Source organism: Indicator indicator, chromosome 11 (assembly GCF_027791375.1).
Source record: "Indicator indicator isolate 239-I01 chromosome 11, UM_Iind_1.1, whole genome shotgun sequence".
In the NCBI taxonomy this organism is placed as follows: domain Eukaryota; kingdom Metazoa; phylum Chordata; class Aves; order Piciformes; family Indicatoridae; genus Indicator; species Indicator indicator.
The window spans coordinates 5,001,876-5,020,873 of NC_072020.1; the positions used below are offsets into that span (position 1 = coordinate 5,001,876).

The 18,998-nt window shown below is 49.7% G+C and overlaps 1 protein-coding gene across 1 annotated transcript; it reads left to right on the forward strand.

The window, feature by feature from the left end:
- The first annotated feature begins 45 nt into the window (after positions 1–45).
- Positions 46–5,689, forward strand: TMEM42 (transmembrane protein 42). The gene is made up of 3 exons (XM_054385118.1): positions 46–153; positions 3,531–3,677; positions 4,717–5,689. Exons 1-3 carry the CDS (start codon positions 46–48, stop codon positions 4,858–4,860), a joined length of 399 nt encoding a protein of 132 aa, XP_054241093.1. The 3' UTR covers positions 4,861–5,689.
- Positions 5,690–18,998: the final 13,309 nt, after the last annotated feature.

The window sequence follows — 18,998 nt, forward strand, 5'->3', positions numbered from 1 at the left end:
CCGGAAGGCGGCTGTGGCGGGCTCGGAGGGCCGCCGGGGGCCGCCATGCTGGCGGGCGGTGGAGCGGCGGCGGCGGCGGTCTCGGGGCTGCTGGGAGCGGCGGCTGCCGCCGCGGCGAAGCTGGCGCTAGGTGGAGCGGCGGCCGATGGCTGGGTGAGGAAGAAGTTAAATCGGTGCGGGGAAGCCGTGCGTTTAAGGCGAGTGTTTGTGCGCTGCCTGTGGGTTTCCCGGGCGCGGCTTCGCCTCTGAGGAGGGAACTAACGCGCTGGTTCTGCCCTTTGGTGTCCCGGGGGTTTCCCGGCGCTTGTCTTCAGAGGGAATTACGGGGATTTGCAGAGCGGTGACTCACCCGGAGGGAGCCTGGCCTCCTAGCTGTGCGGAGTTGACTAATGTGCGGTGATAATGTAAATAGGGAGCAAAGCTGAGGTAGATCTGGTGTGAAAAAGAGAACAGGTGTGCTATGGAGATGCCTGAAACCAAAGCCAACTCTGAGAGCCCATCTGTAGTGCTTTCATAGAATCGGAATGGCTTGGGTTGCAAGGGACCTTCACAAGTCATCTGGTCCACCCCTCCTGCAGTCAGCAGGGATATTCAGTGGGATCAGGCTGCTCAGAGCCCTATCCGACCTCACCTAGACTGTTTCCAGGGATGGGGCTTCTACCACCTCTCCGGGAAACCTGGGACTGTGTCTCACCACCCTCGTTGCCAAAAATAGATGTCTGCCTTCTGTCTAGGCTAGATCTCCCCTCTCGCTTTAAAACCATCACTGTCCTGGCACAGCAGGCTTTGCTTAAAAGGACTGCCTCCATCTCCCCCTTTCAGTTCTGAACAGCCACAGTAAGGTCTCCCTGGAGCCTTCTCTTCTCCAGGCTGAACACCCTCGACTCTCTCAGCCTGCCCTCACAGCAGAGATGTTCCAGCCTTTTGATCATTTTTGTGTCCTCCTCTGTCCTGTGCTGAGGGCTTCAGAGCTGGACACAGCACTCTAGGGTTAGGTCTTGCCAGAATTATGTCAGTTTTGCTTTGAAAGAAGGGTGTTGGTGTACTTGAGCATCAAACATTTAGTCTGGGACAACACTCCCCTTCTCCCACTCTTGTGCTGTTTGTTTGCTCATGAACAGTATGTAGAGGTAGAGCAGTTGATTTCCATTGAGCTGCTAAGCTGTTAAGTTCTCTCATGGGATGATCTTTGTCTCAGTGAGGTTCCTCAGACCTTGCTGTGCTGCTGGCCAAGAGGCTGCTAGCCATTCACCTCCAGAATAGAGTGTACTGACCTGCAGAAATGAACTCTCACTCAGGCATGCATGGCAGAGGTGAAGACATATACAAGGTTGTGTGCAAATGAGGAGATGCAGAGTAGACAGCAAGTGCAGGTTATAAAAAAACATCTGCTGGAGACTGGTCAGGTGTAGAGCAGGAGTTGTTATCCACATGGTGAATGTACACTGGGACTTGAAATGCAAAGGAGAACCCACAAGAGAAACTAGATCTGAAAACACCCTTACATCAGGACAAAGTGAAGTTGACCTGTGATTATTATTATGGTTAGAAACCCAAAAACGTAGTGTTTGCCAATATACCCTGCACAGCTGCTGCAGAGGCATGTCTGCAGGGCAGCCACATGACACAGAAACTGAAGGAATTAACTTGTTTGAGGAAGAACTACAGAAGTGTGAAAACAAGCATGGCAGCAGCCATCATTTCTGCAGTGTGGACAGCAGCAGACATTGAGGGTATTGATGCTTCTAAGAGGTTACAAAGTAGGTAGCAGGATGCTCAATGGCAGCATGGATTTCCTGGCCAGAAGACTTGTGATGGCCCAGACTGCACAAGAAGGGAAACTTCATTTGAACAAATGTTATAACTCTTTCCCCTCTGCCCTGCCAAACTTCATGTAAAATTACCTTTTCCACTTCAGGAGCAATTCTGGATTATCTGAAATGTACACTGAAATTAATCTGCTCTTAAGAAAAACAATCAGAACAGTAATCCTTGACTCACTGGGCTGGCTTGGCTGAGCCCTTGGCGGGGGAGGAATTTATACCTCCCTCCTTCCTTGTAGGGATCACCTTGAGATGTGCCTATCTCTGCCTGCATGCCATTGCTGTGACCATTCCTCTGCCCATGAGACACAGTGACTTGACCTTTCTCTGCAAGGCCTTCCAGAGGTTTTCTGGCAAATGCCACTTGCAGAGTATAATGCAGCTGGTTTCCCTGGCTCTGCAGTGAGTCAAGAGAAGAGCCTATGCGTTCAGGGTCAGTTTTGAAGAGAGCATAGCTGCTGTGATGGTAGAAACTAGCTTTGCTCCACCAGTCATAGCCTTACAGAGTCATTCGAGTCAGGTAGGATTTCCAGATGTCTCCAGTCCAACCACTGCTCTTCAAGAGGTTCCTCATGACCTTCTCCAATCACGTTTTGAATACTTCTAAGGTTGGAGAGCCCATGACCTCTGTTCCAGTCTTTGATCACCTTTGTTTTCCCTTGTGTCAGCTCAAAATTTCACTTATCCCAAACTTTACTTCCTGCCTCTTGTTATATTCTAGCACACCTCAGAGAAGAGCTTGGGCTCCATCCTCTCTACACCTCAGGTAGATGGTTGAAGACTATAACAAGATCACTTTTTCTAAAGACTTTTTTTTTTTTTCCTGTGTACCTTGGCAGGCTCTTTCTGATCCAGAAATCTACTGAATTTAGGTGAAGCACACAGAGTATTGGTTCCCCCTCTCATCTCTTTGCTCCCAGATCTGCCCACCCATTAGACGTGTGGGTAGGTATACACAACACCCCCAAAGTAAGGAATGAAAGGTGACAGGTTATAAAAGTATGATGGCTATGGACTTAGACAAAGTCTTGCTTTCATTTGTCTTCCTGTGTGCCTTGAGCATTTGTGAGAGTTCTTATGTGAGAACTTCTTATGATCTTCTCCCTTGGTGTCTTCACATCAAGTGCACAGCACCTAGAAGCTAGGGAGATGACCCCAGCAATTAAAACTATGGGTGTAGGGGGAGACTGAAGAGTGAAGGCTTTATAGGCAAAATTGTACCCTTTTTTACAGGCTAAGGCTGTTTGGTGTCTTGTGAGGTTGTCAAAGGAGGGAGATCTTTCTTGAGAACCTGGGATTCAGAGGTGGTTTTGTTGACAATAGATGCTGGAGCACAAAGCTCTTGGTGAATCTGCTCTCCCATGAGTGTGCAAAATAAGGTACAAAGGCCCTCAGCTCTCACTTCTCTCCCAGAGGACCCTTCTCTGCTCTTTTTGCAGCAGTAAGACAGGCAAGCTTGTGGTAGGTGATGAGGACCAGTGGTGAGGTCTCAGCCTGAATTCAGCACAGGTGGGTCCCAAATCACAGGCAGCACTGGCATGTACACAGAATTGTAAAATGGTTTGGAGCTCCAAAGGTCATCTAGTCCAGTTCCCCTGCAGCCAACAGAGATATCCTCCACTAGATGAGGTTGCCCAGATTTTGCTCCAAAGCGCCCACAAATGAATGTTTGGTTAAAATCCCTGTGTTTTTCCTTCCTTGCTGCAGCTGCCTGTGCTACTTCGCGTCGGCGGTGTCGGCTTGGTGTTGGCGTGCAATGCAGTGATGTGGACAGTCTTTGCAAAAGCCCTGCGGCTCTCCTCCTCCTCAGCTGCTGCCTCTGTGACAACCACGGCCTCCAACTTCATCTGCTCGGTGAGGAGATCCCTAACCCAGGCACTGAAGCCTAGAGGGAGGAGCAGAGGGATGCAGGAATGCTCACACCAGATGTAGCTGGTCGTAGCTCATCTCCTAGCATAGCTGGGCACAAAGGGAGACTTGCATGCAGACATGAAATGAGTAGTCTGTGGTGCTGTCCAAAAATCAAGTTAGTGAGGCCCTTTTATTGAGTGGGGTTGCTCAGTCAGATGGAGATTTGGCTCATGAGGTGTGATGGGAAGGCAGCAAAGTACACACAGACCTGCCAGCATTCTGCTCTGGTGCTGCAGTGTGTGTGGTTCCAGGCTGGATGGTAGAGTAGGTCACCCTGGCTTAGATCTGAAATAGTGTGACCAGCAGGGCTGGAAAAGTGATCATCCCCTGGTGCTTTGCGTTGTGTTAAGTTTTGGACACCTCACTACAAGAAGGACATTGAGGTGCTGCAGCTTGTCCAAAGAAGGGCAATGAAGCTGATGAGGGATCTAGAGAACAGGTCTTGTGTAGAGCAGCTGAAGGAGCTGGGGAAAGGGGGATGGAGGACCTGACCTTATTGCTGTCTTACAACTACCTGAAAGGAGATTGTAACAAGGTGAGGGCTGGTCTCTTCTCCCTAGTGAAAAATGGTAGGGCAAGAGGAAACTGCCTCAAGTTGTGCCAGGGGAGGTTTAGGCTGGACATTAGGAAGAAGTTCTGCACCAAAAGGGTTGTCAAGCCCTGGAACAGGCTGCCCAGGCGAGTGGTGGAGTCACCGTCTCTGGAGGAATTTAAAAGACATGTAGATGTGGTGCTGAGGGCCCTGGTTTAATGATGGACTTGACAGTGCTGGGTTAATGGCTGGACTTAATGACCTTGAAGGTCTCTTCCAACCAAATCAATTCTATGATCTCTGGCATCACCTAAAACAGCCATCGTGTTGGTGGTCCCAGCAGGAATTTCCTCAGGCATGTTTTCTCTAGGGCCAGCTCTCCCAGCAGAAGACCTCATGGTTCTGGCAGTACAGACCAGACAACGCTTTGTCTCTTGTCTTTTCCTTCAGGCCATCCTGGGCAAGTTTCTCTTTGGGGAGACGTGGACACCTCTGTGGTGGGTTGGCCTCACCGTGACGCTCTGTGGCCTCATGCTACTGCACACAGCTTCACCCCGGCCAGCACAGCTGCCAGAGGAGAAGAAGGAGGCATGATGGCTGCTGGAGGAGGCACAGCACTGCACCCCCCTCATCAGCCTGCATCCTGACCACATTCCCAGTCCTCAGCCAACTCGGAATGTGCCAGCCATGGGCCTGCTAACTCCTGCTCGCCTGCTGAGCTTACATCTCCTGAAGTCACACGTCTTGCCTGGCAGAACATTGGTGGTGTGGTGGCAGTGACAGCCTCAGAGCTGGTCTGCTCTGAGTCAGTGTGGTGGAAATCAGGGCCAGGGACTTATCAGCTTGCTCCTTCTCTTCACACCCTGAGACTGCGGAGCTATCCCAATTTGGGGAAGGCTGAAAGCAAACATGGTGGCTGTGAAAGGTGCCTGTGTATCAGGACTTTTCCATAGTGGGACCTGTCCCAAAATAGAAAAGCAGTCAGAGGTAGACACTGAAGGCAGCGAATATTTCTGCTCTGCTTCTCCTGACTTTCCTCTCTGCATCTTGAGATGCTGTCTACTTTTGTCTGTAAGTCTGTGGAGCCTTTCCCTAATTCCCTCACCCTTCCCTAATTCCCTCACCCTTCCCTAATTCCTTCACCTTTCCCTGTCAGTCCCATGCACCTTTTATCTTGCCATTGGTATCTGACACCTGCAGCTTCCACTTACCCTTTCCTGACATGTTCCTCACTGTAAGGTTGCTGCTCTTTCCTTTAAACTCTTAACCAGGCTGTGGTTTTGATCACTGTTCCTGCTGGCCGTAGGTCAAACTATGACTTTGGGACAGTACAGTAGCTGCATGTGAAGAGTCAGCTGCTGACACTAGGAGTGTCCTTGTTCAACATGTTCTCCCCTCCCCACTTAAGCTGCTGTTGGCTTTAATGTCTGGTAAAACGGAATTTCTCAAAGCACTTGAGATTTTATACCTCTGGATGATGCTGATTGCTGTTCATGTGAGGTAATCAAACATCAGATGTCGACAGGGTGGGTGTGTCAGAAATGACCATTTCTAAGGTGTTGACTTCTTTGCCCTCACCTCCTGTTTCGCTTGGAAATTGGTGAGTCTGAGTCCTGGTCAGGATGCCGTGGTGCCTGCAAGCGTGTGCATCATGCTGGTGATGTCAGCTGTTTGCTATGGGCTTGCCGAGCTGTCTCTGTCTTGTGACCACAGAGAGTGAGTAAGGAGTGTGGCATGTGCAGAGAACCTAAGGACCTGTTTCTCTGAGCCTTCCTATCAGAACCTGTCAGCTTTTATCGTGACTGGCAGCTCTGCACCATGTCCAGCAGGACACAAAAATAGACTTGAGGCTGGAAATGCACTGGAGTTGGGTTTGTGCCTTTTCCTTCTTCCTATCAGAGATGAAAAGTCAGTGTTCCCAGGAGAGGCTCAGTGCTGTTTGCTCCAAGTGTCCTACTTCACTTGGAGGAATGCTTCCTAGTGAAGCTTCCTAGGTTCACTAGGAGGGATGCTTCCTAGATCATCACATCTGGCAGCTGTCCCCCAAGAGGGGCAAAGCCTTTGCCTCTCCCCTTGGTGCGCTCTGATGTCTTCCCCGCAAAGCTACACATGTAGGGGGGAAGAGGCCTTTCCTGCCTACCCACATGGGCTTTGCAGCTGGGGAGCTCTTGAGTTAACATCAGTGATAGCAAGCATGGGACATGCCTGGCCAGCTGGGAAGCTGGGGATTGACACAGGGACTCAGCATAGGTCTGTGGAGATGGCAGCCAGGAGGTGTGCATTTATAAGCACATCAAGTCTCTTGAGGCCGTCGAGCATGATGGGGAAAATGATGAAGGCTGCAAGCCTGCTTTCTTGTCCTTGCTGTTAACTCTCAGCTACCTGTGAGATGTGGCCATCGCCTTCATATGAACACCAGGGGAAGGACCAGACTCTCTCCCCTCCCCTCCTCCTACCAAAGCTTTTGAAAAAGTGTTTTTTAACATGGGCTATCTCCAAACTGAGCTTTCTTTATTGCAGTAATTGCTGGAGGTCAAGGTCTAGGAGAGGTGTGCCAGAAGTGTGGGCAGCATTTGTCTTGGTGATTCTCACTCTGAAGGCCAAAGACTGTGAGAGCTAGGGCTGTAAAACCACTGCTGTATATACTGGAAGGTGGGAACAGAAATGTATTTTTCCTCCATTTGCTGTGGGATGGGAATGTCCCCAGCAGGGTGCATTCTGTGTCAGAATCCTTCTCATTTCTGCACACAGGGTTTGGCCCACGTTTGCCCGTGTTGGTTGCCAACAGGGCCAGGGCTGCAGGGAAGGGTGCAATTGCTGTGTGGCAATTCGTGTGCTCTCTGGTAAGGGGTTTGTGTGTGGCTAGAGGTGATCTTAACCAGAGGTGCAGGCAATTTCCAAATGAAAACACTGTCCAAAGCTCAGTGTCTGAAATGCAGCATTTCTAGATGTTTTAGGCCGTGCGCACTCACAGGAAAGCCATGTGAGATTGATGGGTGAGTGGGGTTTGAAGAGGGAGCAGCTGAAGTGTGGTTGACCTTGTAAGGTGGCTAACCATCGTGGCCAACAGTAAGACCTTTGTTTACCAGGGCAGAAGGTGAATTACCCTTATGCAGGAAGTGAATTACGTGCTTGCATGGAGTTTTTGCACACCTCAATTGAGGTATTTCTAGAGAAGAGCCTTGGGTACACAATTCTGCTGGAATTCCAGTGCAATAGCACTTTTGTTCACACACCTCCCAGGAGCTGGCTGCAATGAGTCTTCCCTGTACCTTCCCCTCACAGGCAAACACAACCCTCATTTTCCAGCATCTTGTTGATCAGATTTTCCTCAAGCAGGGCTGTGCTATGCTGTACTTTAAGCAGCAGAAGCACGTACCTGCTCAGCAGCAAGGCTCACAAGGTTGCTCATGAAGACTGAAGTCAGTATTGGTGAATTAATGGTGGGAAGCAGATGAAAAATCTGTTGTATAAACAAGGACCCATAGTATTGTATTCTAAGGTAAATAATGCCTTTTATACCTTCACAAGGAACAAAGGCAAATTAAATGACGGTTGCACTTGACCCTTAAACCATAGTTTGACTGATTAGATAAGGAACTAAAAACCTGAGAAATGTCTCTGTTGTCACTGACCAGGAGCCGCTGAAACTTGGAAGGTTTGTACAGTATGTCTGTCAGGGCATGTATCAAAACAAGTTGAAGGAGACTGTTTGCCCAGGTGATAAGTAGGAGCAGATAAATAAGACCAGTGGATTGCTCTGCTGAGTTTGGTATGCTTCAGATTTCCACAACATATGATTCAGTGCTTTGTGTTGATCCTTCAGCGAACTTAAATGCTGATCACACTCCAAGGGGGTCAGAAAAGCTCTTAATTTCACAGAAGTATTACATAGAATGATGTGTTCTTCAAGAAGGAAATCTTGGTAACTCAACACTCCAGAAGAGTGGAGCTCTCTGTGACTTTGGATGTCACAGGAAAAATATGAAGTGGTTGTGCCTTTTTACTCAGCACTGGTGAGGCCGCACTTCAAACACTGGGTTCAGGTTTGGGCTCCATCACTACAGGAAGACACTGAGGTGCTGGACCATGTCTGAAGGGCAGTGAAGGTGGTAAGGGGTCTAAAGATCAAGTCTTATGATGAACAGCTGCCCTTTTGAGGGAAGTGGGTTTGTTCAGCTTGGAGAAAAGGAGGCTCAGAGGACATCTCACTCTTTACGACTACCTGAAAGGAGATTGTAGCAAGGTTGGGGTTGGTCTCTTCTCTCAACTAATGAGCAACAGGACAAGAGGAAATGGCCTCAAGTTGTGCCAGGGGAGGTTTAGATTGGACACAAAGCAAAAATCTTCACTGAAAGGGTTGTTGAGCCCTGGAACAGGCTGTGGAGGAAAGTGGTGGGGTCACCACCCCTGAAGGGATTTAAAAGCAATATAGATGTAGTTCTGAGGGCCATGGTTTAGTGCTGACCTGGCAGTGAACGGCAACAAGGCTGGTGAGGGATCTAGAGAACAAGACTTTTGAGCATCTGAGGTTGTTCAACCTGGAAAAAAAGTGAAGGGACCTTATTGCTGTCTTACAACTATCTGAAAGGCAGTTGTAGCAAGGTGGGAGCTGGTCTCTTCTTCCAAATAAAAAATGATAGGAAAGAGGAAACTGCCTCAAGTCATGCCAGAGGAGCTTTAGGTTGGGCATTAGGAAAAATTAAAAGGCTTGTCAAGCCATGGAACAGGCTGCCTAGAGAGGTGATGGAGTCACCAGCCCTGGAGGGATTTAATAGCTGTGAGATGTGTTGCTGAGGGACAAGGCTTAGTCATGACCTGGCAGGGCTGGGTTAATGGTTGGACCTGATGATCTTAAAGATCTCCTCCAACCAAAATAATTCTATGATTGTATGATTTTATTTTCTTCGAGGTTTGAGGAGGAGTGGCCTTGAGTGGCTGTGCTAATTGCCAAGGCTTCCTAAGCAGCTCCCTGGGCTACTGTGTGTCCTTAAGTGCTGGAAGAGTGTCTGGGGAGCGCCTGGGTGGGGCCTCCTCCCATTTTGCTGGGGGAAGATGATGCACAGCCTGCCCAGTCGTGTATGAATCCTGCCTGCCACAGAGGCTCCACTGCACCCCACAGGGACAAAGCCATGGCAATAAGTGAGGGAGGGAAGGGTTGGAGAGGAGTGGTAGTGAGTGGGAGGTGGCTGATGGTACCACTGCTTTTTGGAAGAGGCACGTAGGTTTTGAACCCTCCAGCCTTGCTTGGCTCAGAGTTCATGATGAGCTGCAGTTTCATGCCAGATGTGGGAGTCAGGGCTGGGGCTTGGCTGCACGAGCAACTTACCTCCTTCCCTGACACAGATGGAGCCTCTCTGCTTTTGGAGAGATAAGAGTCAAACAACTCTGCTTGGCACCGTGACCTGCTGCATGTGTGCACATCTGACTGCCAGCCAGGGCTTCGCACCTAATTGCTTTCAGAAAGTTAGGGCATGGCTGAGCAGTGTGCCAGGGAAGATAAGGCATTAGAAATTCCGCATCTCCCACTGCCAAGCAGCTGTTTCCTCATCCAGAGAGGAGGTATTTTGACTGACTGTTCCTCTTCAGGACACTCCTGAGTTAACAGCTTCTTAAAAGACCCTGTTGGGCATGGAGCACTCCAGCAGCCCACCAAGGAGAGAGCATCCTCATGATGCTATGTGGGACAATGGTCTGCGTGCCACAAAGAGGAGTGAGCAGGAGTGTTCTGGCTTAGTTGTTTTTCAGACAGACAGGCAGACATCCCTGCCCCCAGTCCGTGCCACCATACCAAGGAGTCCACCACAGAGAGCAGGCACATGTCCAGGGGTGGGCCAAAGCCTTTGCACCCATCATGTTTTGGGTCTGCTCCCATACAGCACTGCATGGGACCAGCTTCTTCCTGCAAACCCTCCTGGTCTAGGAAGGCTCTCCCTGCTACACAGCAATTTCAGTCAGGCTGCTGGGGATGTGGCATGCCACCCTCTGGCCTGTAGTCTGGAGACTGTGTACATCTCTATGTGTATAGCACACCCACACAGGCAGGTGGGAGAAGCTGTGACACCACCCCAGCAGAAAGAAATGCTGCTTGAAGACACTGGCATGCAAGTTTCTGTTTTCTCATTCTGACATGTGCAACCAAACACATATCGTATAGGTGGGAGGGGTTTCTGTCAGCATTTGCCTTGTTCTCTGAGACTGTTTTTCATAAATGGATAAACTATTTTATCCCTAACTCAATATTTGCCCTATTGATTTCCCTGCCCTTACCCTTTATTTGTTGCAGCCCTCTTTAGCTTGATTTTTCCTTGTAGCTTTTCAAATTGTTTGCTCTAGGTGTAGGCTGTGGATGTGTGTCCACACTGCAATCAGTCAGTGTGGTCATACATGCACACTCGAAGCTACTTGATGGGTGAGTGGCAACAGGGTGGATACAGGCATGGACTAACTGCACCCACTCTGGTTTGGACCCTTTCCAAGCATACACTGCTGGAGGGGTCCTCCTGCACCTCCGAGGTCTCTGGATGAGGTGGGACAAAGGTGTGAGGAGCAAATTAGCAGGCTAGAACCATTCAGTGTGGGAAAGAGAGGGTTGCAGTTTTAATGGGTTGAGAAGACTGTAAGGTGCATGGAGGATATGAGTTGGAATAGTTGTTGACTGTGTGCCACAAGTCACACAAGTGCCACACACACAAGTCACAAGATGGGGGCTGCAAGGGAAACTACCAAGCTTGAAAGCCAGAGGAACTCCATCCTCATCCAGCGTGTCACACAGATGAGGAGCTCCTGCCCACTGGACACCTTGAGACTGGCAGGTTCCTTGGCTTCAAAAGAGAGCAATTTTACTGGAAAAAAACAAACAAACAAACCAACCCCCCCAAAACAAACAAACAAACAAACAAAAAAAAAACCCTGCCCCCCCCCAAAAAAAAACAAAACTAAAAAACCAGCTGCTTTCTGGAAGAAGTGACATGAGAGAGATCTTTATTTGAGGTTTGTTGCACAAACCTCTGGAAAGAAGTGTTTTGCAGAGAAGCAGAAGTGTCTTATCCTGAGTCATGTTAGTTCATAATGGTTTCAGCACTGGAGCAGGTTTCTTCTGGTGTTTGCAGTGGCACAGCTGGACCAGAGTTGAGGGCCAAGCAGTTGCAGTGCTGAAGTCCCAGGTTCAGCCTTCACATGTGGTTGCTCTCTGTATCTGGACTGACCTTGCAATGCTGCTGCTTGCATCTCATCCAGGGAATGGGAAAAGAGATCTTGAAAAAATCAACAGAAAAGATTTGTAAGGTCTTGGCTTGCTGTTAAAGCAGCTCTGTATCTCTACAAGATGGCCTGGCCTGAAACCTCTCTTCCTCATGATGACCACAGGGCTTCTCCTTCAGGGCAGGGAAAGTGGTACCCAAGAGCATTTTGCCTGAGCAGCTGTGAGCCTACATTTGGTGTTCATTGGTCTTTGTTTTATCATAAAATCATAGAATGGTCTGGGTTAAAAGGGACCTCTAAAGGTCATCTGTCTTTGCCTTCTCCAGAGCAGACTCCCTGGTGGTGCTGGGTTTGGCAGTGATAGGGTTTTCATTCCTTCCAGAGGCAAATGCCCCAGGCTAGTCACTTCTGTCCTTAACTTTAGGTCCAAAACTCCTCTTTAGAAGTTCATGGAAAAGGAAACAGTGGAATTTCCGTAATAATGTTGTTGGCACCAATCACTCCTCTGGTATTTGCCTGTGGGAAACCTCTTACCAGGTAGCTGGGGCCAGATGACTTAGAATCAATTAAGACCTGGGCTTGGCCATCTTGCATCAACCCTTGACATTCAATTGCTTGCCACAAGTTAGCTCATGTGAGGCTAGAAGAGAATCTGCCTGCTGGGAGCATGGGATGCCCTCGAGCCATAGCTGACAGGGCACTGTCATGGCCCATGGCTGGTGTGCCTGAGTGAGAAGTGCTCAGATCAACGCCCCTTTCAGAGGAGCAGCAGCACCAGCCTGCCAGGAACATTATGAGATGGGTCTTGCTAATAGGAAATTCCTGATGGGTGAGTTGCAAGCTTAATGAAATAGTGAGTGGAAGACCAGTGTAGCAGCCTGAAGAAGGTCTAGCTCTAAAGAGATGGACCAGATAGTATGTCAATCAAACTACCTTGTTTGCTCAGGTTGGAAGGGACCTCAGAGATCATCTCCTCCAACCTCCCCTCCATGGGCAGGGACACCTCTCAACTAGACTCAGCTGCTCAAGGACTCATCCAGCCTGGCCTTCAGCACCCCCAGGGAGGAGGCATCCACAGCATCCCTGGGCAGCCTTTTCCAGTCTCACCACCCTTGTACTGAAGAACTTCTTCCTAAGCTCCAGTCTAACCCTTGGCTGTGCTCCATCTCTGCAGGTTTTTTTTTTCTTTTTATCTCCCCAAGACTTCTCATGACTGTTCTCTAGGGTGTGATTCAGGAAGGACTCAACATGGGTTAGACAGTACACATGGGAACCATCCTGCTGTGGTCAGTGGAAGACACCTTCTCACTCTGGTGCCCCTCAGGACCCAACATAGGCTTATAACCTGTGGTGCTTTGGATCTGTGTCTTGAATGTTACTCTGGATGTAGAAAATAAAAAGACTAAACAGAAGCAATTTTTGAAGACTTAGGTGGTTGTAACAGATGTAGGTCAGTACCTTGCTGATGGAAAAGGCAAAACTCCATAACCAGACACAGGGTTGTGAGGGAATAAAAATGTTGAGCCAAGGACTGGGTTATACTCCATGGCCTTCCTACTTGGCATTGATACCGGTGACATGCTCTGGAAGTGTGACCTGTTCTTGTCATTTTTGATATGCAAAATAAACAAAACCTGAGACAAAGGGCAAGCTTGTAAATAGGGGAGCAGCTTTTGGAGAATTCTGATTTTATTTGTTTGCCTTTTGTTACCTTTTGATACCAGCTAACAGGGTGACTTAGCTTGCAGCAGGTAGGTGCAGATAAGGCTGATAGCCTCTGGTGTCTGATTTTGCAAGCTGGGAAGTGAGTCTCTGAGGTTATTGGTAACCAGGTGAAGGTTTTCTCTTCTGCTTCTGTTCTATTCATTAGAAGACGATGATTCTGTGAGATGAAATGTCTAAGTACTGGAACTGTTTGGGGGGAAAAATCCACCAAAGGGATGATAGTTTTCATAGCTTCTCCAAGGAGGAAACAGAAAAGCCACACTGCTGAACCACAACCAGCCACTCTGACCAACAAAGACAAAAGGAGCTTTGCCTGTAGGAGGGACAGAGCTCACCTGGTGAGAACACAAAACAAGCTGAAACTATTCCTGCACTTTAACTGGAGAAATCTTTCTCAGATCCTGCAAGAGCTGCCTCAGAGGGTGTTACAGTTCAGCAGCCTTTCCTGGCAGGGCAAGCTTGTATGAGCCAGGGGAGGAAGCTCATGGAGGAGCATTGTACCATATGCCAACTTAATATCTTTGAGTTGAGATCCTACCAGTGCATGCAGAAAGATAATAGAAGCAGGCAAGACCAGCAGCTGCCCAAAGTAAAGAACTGAAAGCCATCACAAACCCAAAATTGCTGTAGACAGTGAAAAGTCATCCATCTTCCAAGATAAAGTAGGTTCATGACAGGGCAGAACTCACACCCACTTAACTTCTGCAATCTTTCCTTGAACTCTGAGGTTCAAAGTGAGGGTCAGGTCATACATGCTGTTGAAATCAGCCTTTGCAAAACCCTATAGGACTGGAAGTGTGACTGTCCCTGGTGAATACATGTCCTGACACCACCACTGACCCTCCAGCACACACCTAAGAACGTTTCCTCGGGAGCAAAGTGTTACCAACATCAGCCTGTTCCTGTTTGCAAAATTCTGTAGTTTTTGGTGTAGGTGTCTTGTGTCAGCACCATGCTGCCTCCAACCAAGCAGAGACTTATTTTTATGTATAAGACACATTGAGAGTGCCAGTGAGTTCAGGTGAAGTGGATTCTCTCTTGCTGCAATTAAGTGGCAGCTCTGAAGAAGGAAACTTGGTGTTGATTGATGAGAAGCTTACCATGAGCCAACAGTTTGTATCCTGGGCTGCATCCAGAAGAGTGTGGCCAGCAGGGCAAGAGGCGATTCTGCCCCTTGACTCTGCTGAGACCACACTGCCTGCCTCCAGTTCTGGTGTCCCCAGCATAAGAAGGACACAGAGCTGCTGGAGTGAGGCCAGAGGAGGCCACAAAGAAGATCCAAGGGCTGGAGCACCTCTGCTATCAGGATAGGCTGAGGGAGCTGGGGGTGTTCAGTCTGGAGAGGAGTCCAGGGAGACTGTAGAGCTGCTTTCCAGTACCTGAAGGGATCCTTCAGGAAGGCTGCAGAGGGACTTTTCCTGAGGGTGTCTAGAGACAGGACAAGTGGGAATGGTTTGAAGCTGACGGAGAGCAGGGTTAGACTGGAGCTTAGGAAGAAATTCTTCAGTACATGGGGGATGAGACTCTGGAACAGGCTTCCCAGGAAGGTCATGGCTGCCTCCTCCCTGGGGGTGTTGAAGGCCAGGCGGGACGAGGCCTTGAGCAGCTGAGTCTATATGGGAGGTGTCCTTGCTGGTGGTGGGGAGGTTGGAGGAGATGATGTCTGAGGTCCCTTTCAAGCTGAGCCATTCTCTCAACACACAGCACAAAGATTCAGATGTGCTGCAATGATGTGCTGACACTCCAGGTACACTTCACTTCATCCCATGCTGTTTCTTCCAAAAATGTCTTTCACCATCCAGGAGGAAATCAATGCAGGGTGACAGCAACGCTGAAAGGTGACCTGGGGTTTTCCTGGCTTTTTCCCAGTAGTGAAGTATGTCATTGCCAGCACATTGTCTGGTGCTGAATGGTGAGTGATGCTCTGTCACTGGTGGTTCAGATGTTCATGCAGATGTCCTGCAAGATGATAGATGTGTCCTGAACCCTCGGTGCCCTGCGCTGCTCACGCTGTCAAGTAAGGACAGCTGGTGTGCGCCTGCCAGCGAGCAGGGACATGCTCACAGGGTGGGATCTGCTCATTCACTACCTCACTCACTCCAGTTTCAGCATCAGATGAGACAGTCCTCCTAAAGTAAATACCTGCTGACCTGAATTGATGGAGGGAAGTCGGTGCCTTTGAAGGCTTCTACCCAGAGATCTTGTTCAGGAACATCCTGTGTTCAGCTGTGCATTGAGCTTGCAGGCTGAACCCTGCCTTGCTGGCCCCTGGGCTGCTGCCATGAAGGGAGGAATAGGAGGGGCTGAGACCACTTCCATGCCTCTCATTTGGGGTATTTGAGTACATGTTTTTATCTCATTCTTGCCACTGTGCCCATGTCACTGTTGTCCTGTGTCCCAGCAGCCCTCAGTCTCTGTGGGTTAGACTCATCTCTCCATCTTTGGGCACCCTGAAGACCAGGGTGACAGTGGGACACATGGGTTCCAGCCACCTCCTGAGCAGAGACCTTTAGTACAGTTCTTCAGCAAAGATCATCTGGCAAACAGCTCCTGACCCACCATGTTTCTTGCTGCTGCTAGGCATGGCCTGTTTCACCTCATTCTCAGTCAGTGTTCCCACTGGGTGATGTCTCCTGCCATCTGCCTGACCCCACAGGGAGGGGGCTGTGGCCAGGATCCTTGGACTTTCCAACCCACACATATAGATGCTGGATTTTAGCCTACAGCTTCAAGTGCTTCTGTCCCAACATGGTGACAAAACCCTCCTTAACTTCAAAGAAAATTAGAGCACTCCTAATAGGGAGCTCTGCCTCCTAAAGGTTATGTGTTTGTGGGCTGCCTGGAGTTACGGTCCCTGTAAACTGGACAGTAGGGTATGGTACACTCTGGTTACTCACCTAGCTCATGATTTTACTGTTTATCAGTGAAGGGTCTGTCTACTTGTCATCTGATGATGCAAATCTACCTTCCCTGTGAGTCGGGATTTAAGTTTCACTGGTTGTCAGGCTCTGACTATGTGCAGAGGGAGTTGTAGTCTTTTTTTTTTTTTCCATGGGAACTTCCTTTCTCTTAAACACCACCCCTTGGCAGTGATCTGCTGACCTCAGAGCCAGCTACTGATAAAAAGGGCAGCCTGTCTTCCTTCTCCACACTCAGAAGAAAGTGGCAGAGCCTTGGAAGCTGCTGGCATCACAGGCACCTCAGGTCAAAACAGGGACAAGAGCCATGAGCAGCTCCACTGGTGAGTTTTTAATGCTCCATCCAACAGCCTGTGGTAGATGTGCATTTGGCAGGGCTCACTGCAGGGTGCCTGGCCGCTCCAGTGGAGGCAGGGGCTTTCCCTCACCCCTCTGTCTGCCTTGGGTGTCAGCTTGGGGAAAGGTGTTTCTTTGCTACTGCTGTTCTATTGGAGATAATGGGAAAGAAATGCAGCTTTTCTGAATGTACTGTGTGTCAGAGTGAAAGGAGTTTCTTTTAAACTACTTAATCATGTAGATTATTGCTTTTTAGTGATGCCTGATACCATCTGACAGAAGTTTCAGGATAACTGAAAAGGAGATTTGTTTTTGTGCCTGAGCTCTGTCCCATGGATGTCCTGCATCCCCTATTGTCAGAAAATCCTGCACCTACCTAGAAAGGTGCCTGTGTCACTTGGGTAGCAGCTGCTGAACCACAACCACTGGCTGTGCTTCTGGGGCCAGCCCAGTCCCAGGATGTCCAAACCCCTGCATTTTGGGGGGTAGCTGGGCAGCTGTGCATGTGGGCTGAGGGTTGCCCACAGCAGAGCTGGGAGCAGGGCTCCATAGCCATCAGGAGGGGAAGGGTGCCCTGACCACTGCTCTGAGCCCTGCCACTTCTGGGTGTGGATGAGCTGAATTTTTCCAGGAAGTCTTAGATAGCAGCATCTTTGGGATGGAATCTCCTGTCTTTGGGATGGGTTCTCCCATCTCTAGGATGTGAGAGAGTGGGTGCCTGGAGTTTGGGTAAGGATGGGGACAGCCAAGTTTTGCTTTCATGCAGAACTCCCTCTGGAGCAGCCTTATTCCCACTGAAGCCAGGCATGCTATCAACTCTCTGCTCCACAACAGTAATTTTTTTAACCCCATCACCTCATGCTCATGGGAAAAAGGTCTCAGATCCTTACCAGTGCAAACCTGCCATGTCCTCATTTTTGTTCTGGGTGAGGATTGTGCTCTTGAAGCTCAGCACATCTGCCCAGGCAGGTGGCAACGCAGTGGAGCCAGGGGGTTAGTGTGGGAAGAGCTCTACAAGTGGTAAGTCATGCAACTAGGAGATAAAATTAAAAACACTGCCTTGAAACTTCTTCTCAAAAAGAGGGGGGAAAAAATCTGACAGCTTAGTGGGTCTGGGTTTGCTTCCTGGCAGCCCCTGGAGCGAGTGCAGCCCTGAGGGTGGTCCCGCAGCAGAGGCGTTCTGAGGGTGCTCTGCCCTGATGCAAATCTCATTCCTGTGCCGGCAGACCCAGCGCCTGCACCCAGCCTGCCCCGGGCAGCAGGCACAGCAGGAAGGCAAGAATGGGCTGTGGGGGCTGTCCGGGGAGGGCAGGCTGCAGCCAGGTCCCCATGGATGCCACAAAAGGCACGCTGCCGGCTCACTCCCTGGCATTTCTTGGCACAGAACACGGCGCCAGCTGGATCCCAGGGTGTCAGAGGTGTGTTTGCACAGGAGCAAGGGGCAGCACAGGCACTGCTGTGGGGGGACAGGGCTTGGGCACCATGCTCTGCACTGCCAGGGCTTATTCCAAGGCTGCAGCCTTTCTCTCTGCAGGCTCAACATCAGTGATGTCCAGAAACAGGGAATGGAAATGCAGTCCCTAACTTAGGAATAACAAAAGACCTGATTCCCCGGAGCCCTTTCCCACAGCCCTCCCAGGCATTCAGCTCCCTCACCCCCTGCCCCAAAGCCTTCTCTCATCTCCAGGGCTGTTTTCTGGTAGCTTCTCAGCCTTGCACCAGGGTTTCTGTTAAGAAACAAGGATGAGCAGCTTTGGTGGCTGGAGATTTGTTAAGGCTGAGGAAGAAGCACTTCCCCCTCATCCTCTTCAAGAGAGTTACACAATTTCAGCTCAGATTTTTTGACACACACACACCCACCCACGCCCCACTCTGCAAATCTTCAGCCTGAGGTTAGCATCTGGCAGGCAGCAAGCAGACAAAGCCCACAGGAAAATTCAATCTGCTAGTGAAAGGTGGTGGCCAATTTCAGGTCTATTATTTGCTATGCCACTGATAAGCATTAGGTAATTAAGATAAACATGGTTTATATAGTTGCTAAGAAGCAGTGCATGGAGGCAGGAACCTGCTGGGGTTCCATAGTGGTCAGTTCAGGTTACTGGAGGCTGCAGTTGTTGCCCAGCACAGGCTGCAGTAGGAAGCATGCCACTGATTGCAGCCTGCCCCAAGTCCAGCCTGGCCTTTGGCATCTCCCCACAGCAGCTGCCAGCAGATTGCAGCCTCTTCTGGGTCAGGGATGGCTCATGTTGATAGCCAGGTTAGCAGGGTTGCCTGGTACTGTGTGAAGCTGTCAGGAGGCATGGTGGATTAATCCCTTCAGCCATTATGCCTTTGACATGCTCTTTTCTAAGTTCTCCCAAGCTGTTTCAAGTTGTGGGACTCTCCCATAGCTGCATCTGAATCACTCCTGAGCCAGGTGCTTTGGAGGCATTGTTACTGCCTGCCATTCACACGGAATTGGGGTGGAAGGTACAGGACAGGTTAGACACTGTGCCAAAGGAAATACAGCTCAGCCACCTTCTGACACACTGTGACTTTCCCCTGTCACTC

Bases quoted from the DNA above. Each gene is read 5' to 3' on its own strand.
- TMEM42 (XM_054385118.1), top strand. From the start codon at position 46: ATGCTGGCGGGCGGTGGAGCGGCGGCGGCGGCGGTCTCGGGGCTGCTG. The intron at 154-3,530 runs GTGAGGAAGAAG...TCCTTGCTGCAG, and splicing joins GAGCGGCGGCCGATGGCTGG to CTGCCTGTGCTACTTCGCGT. The intron at 3,678-4,716 runs GTGAGGAGATCC...CTTTTCCTTCAG, and splicing joins CCTCCAACTTCATCTGCTCG to GCCATCCTGGGCAAGTTTCT.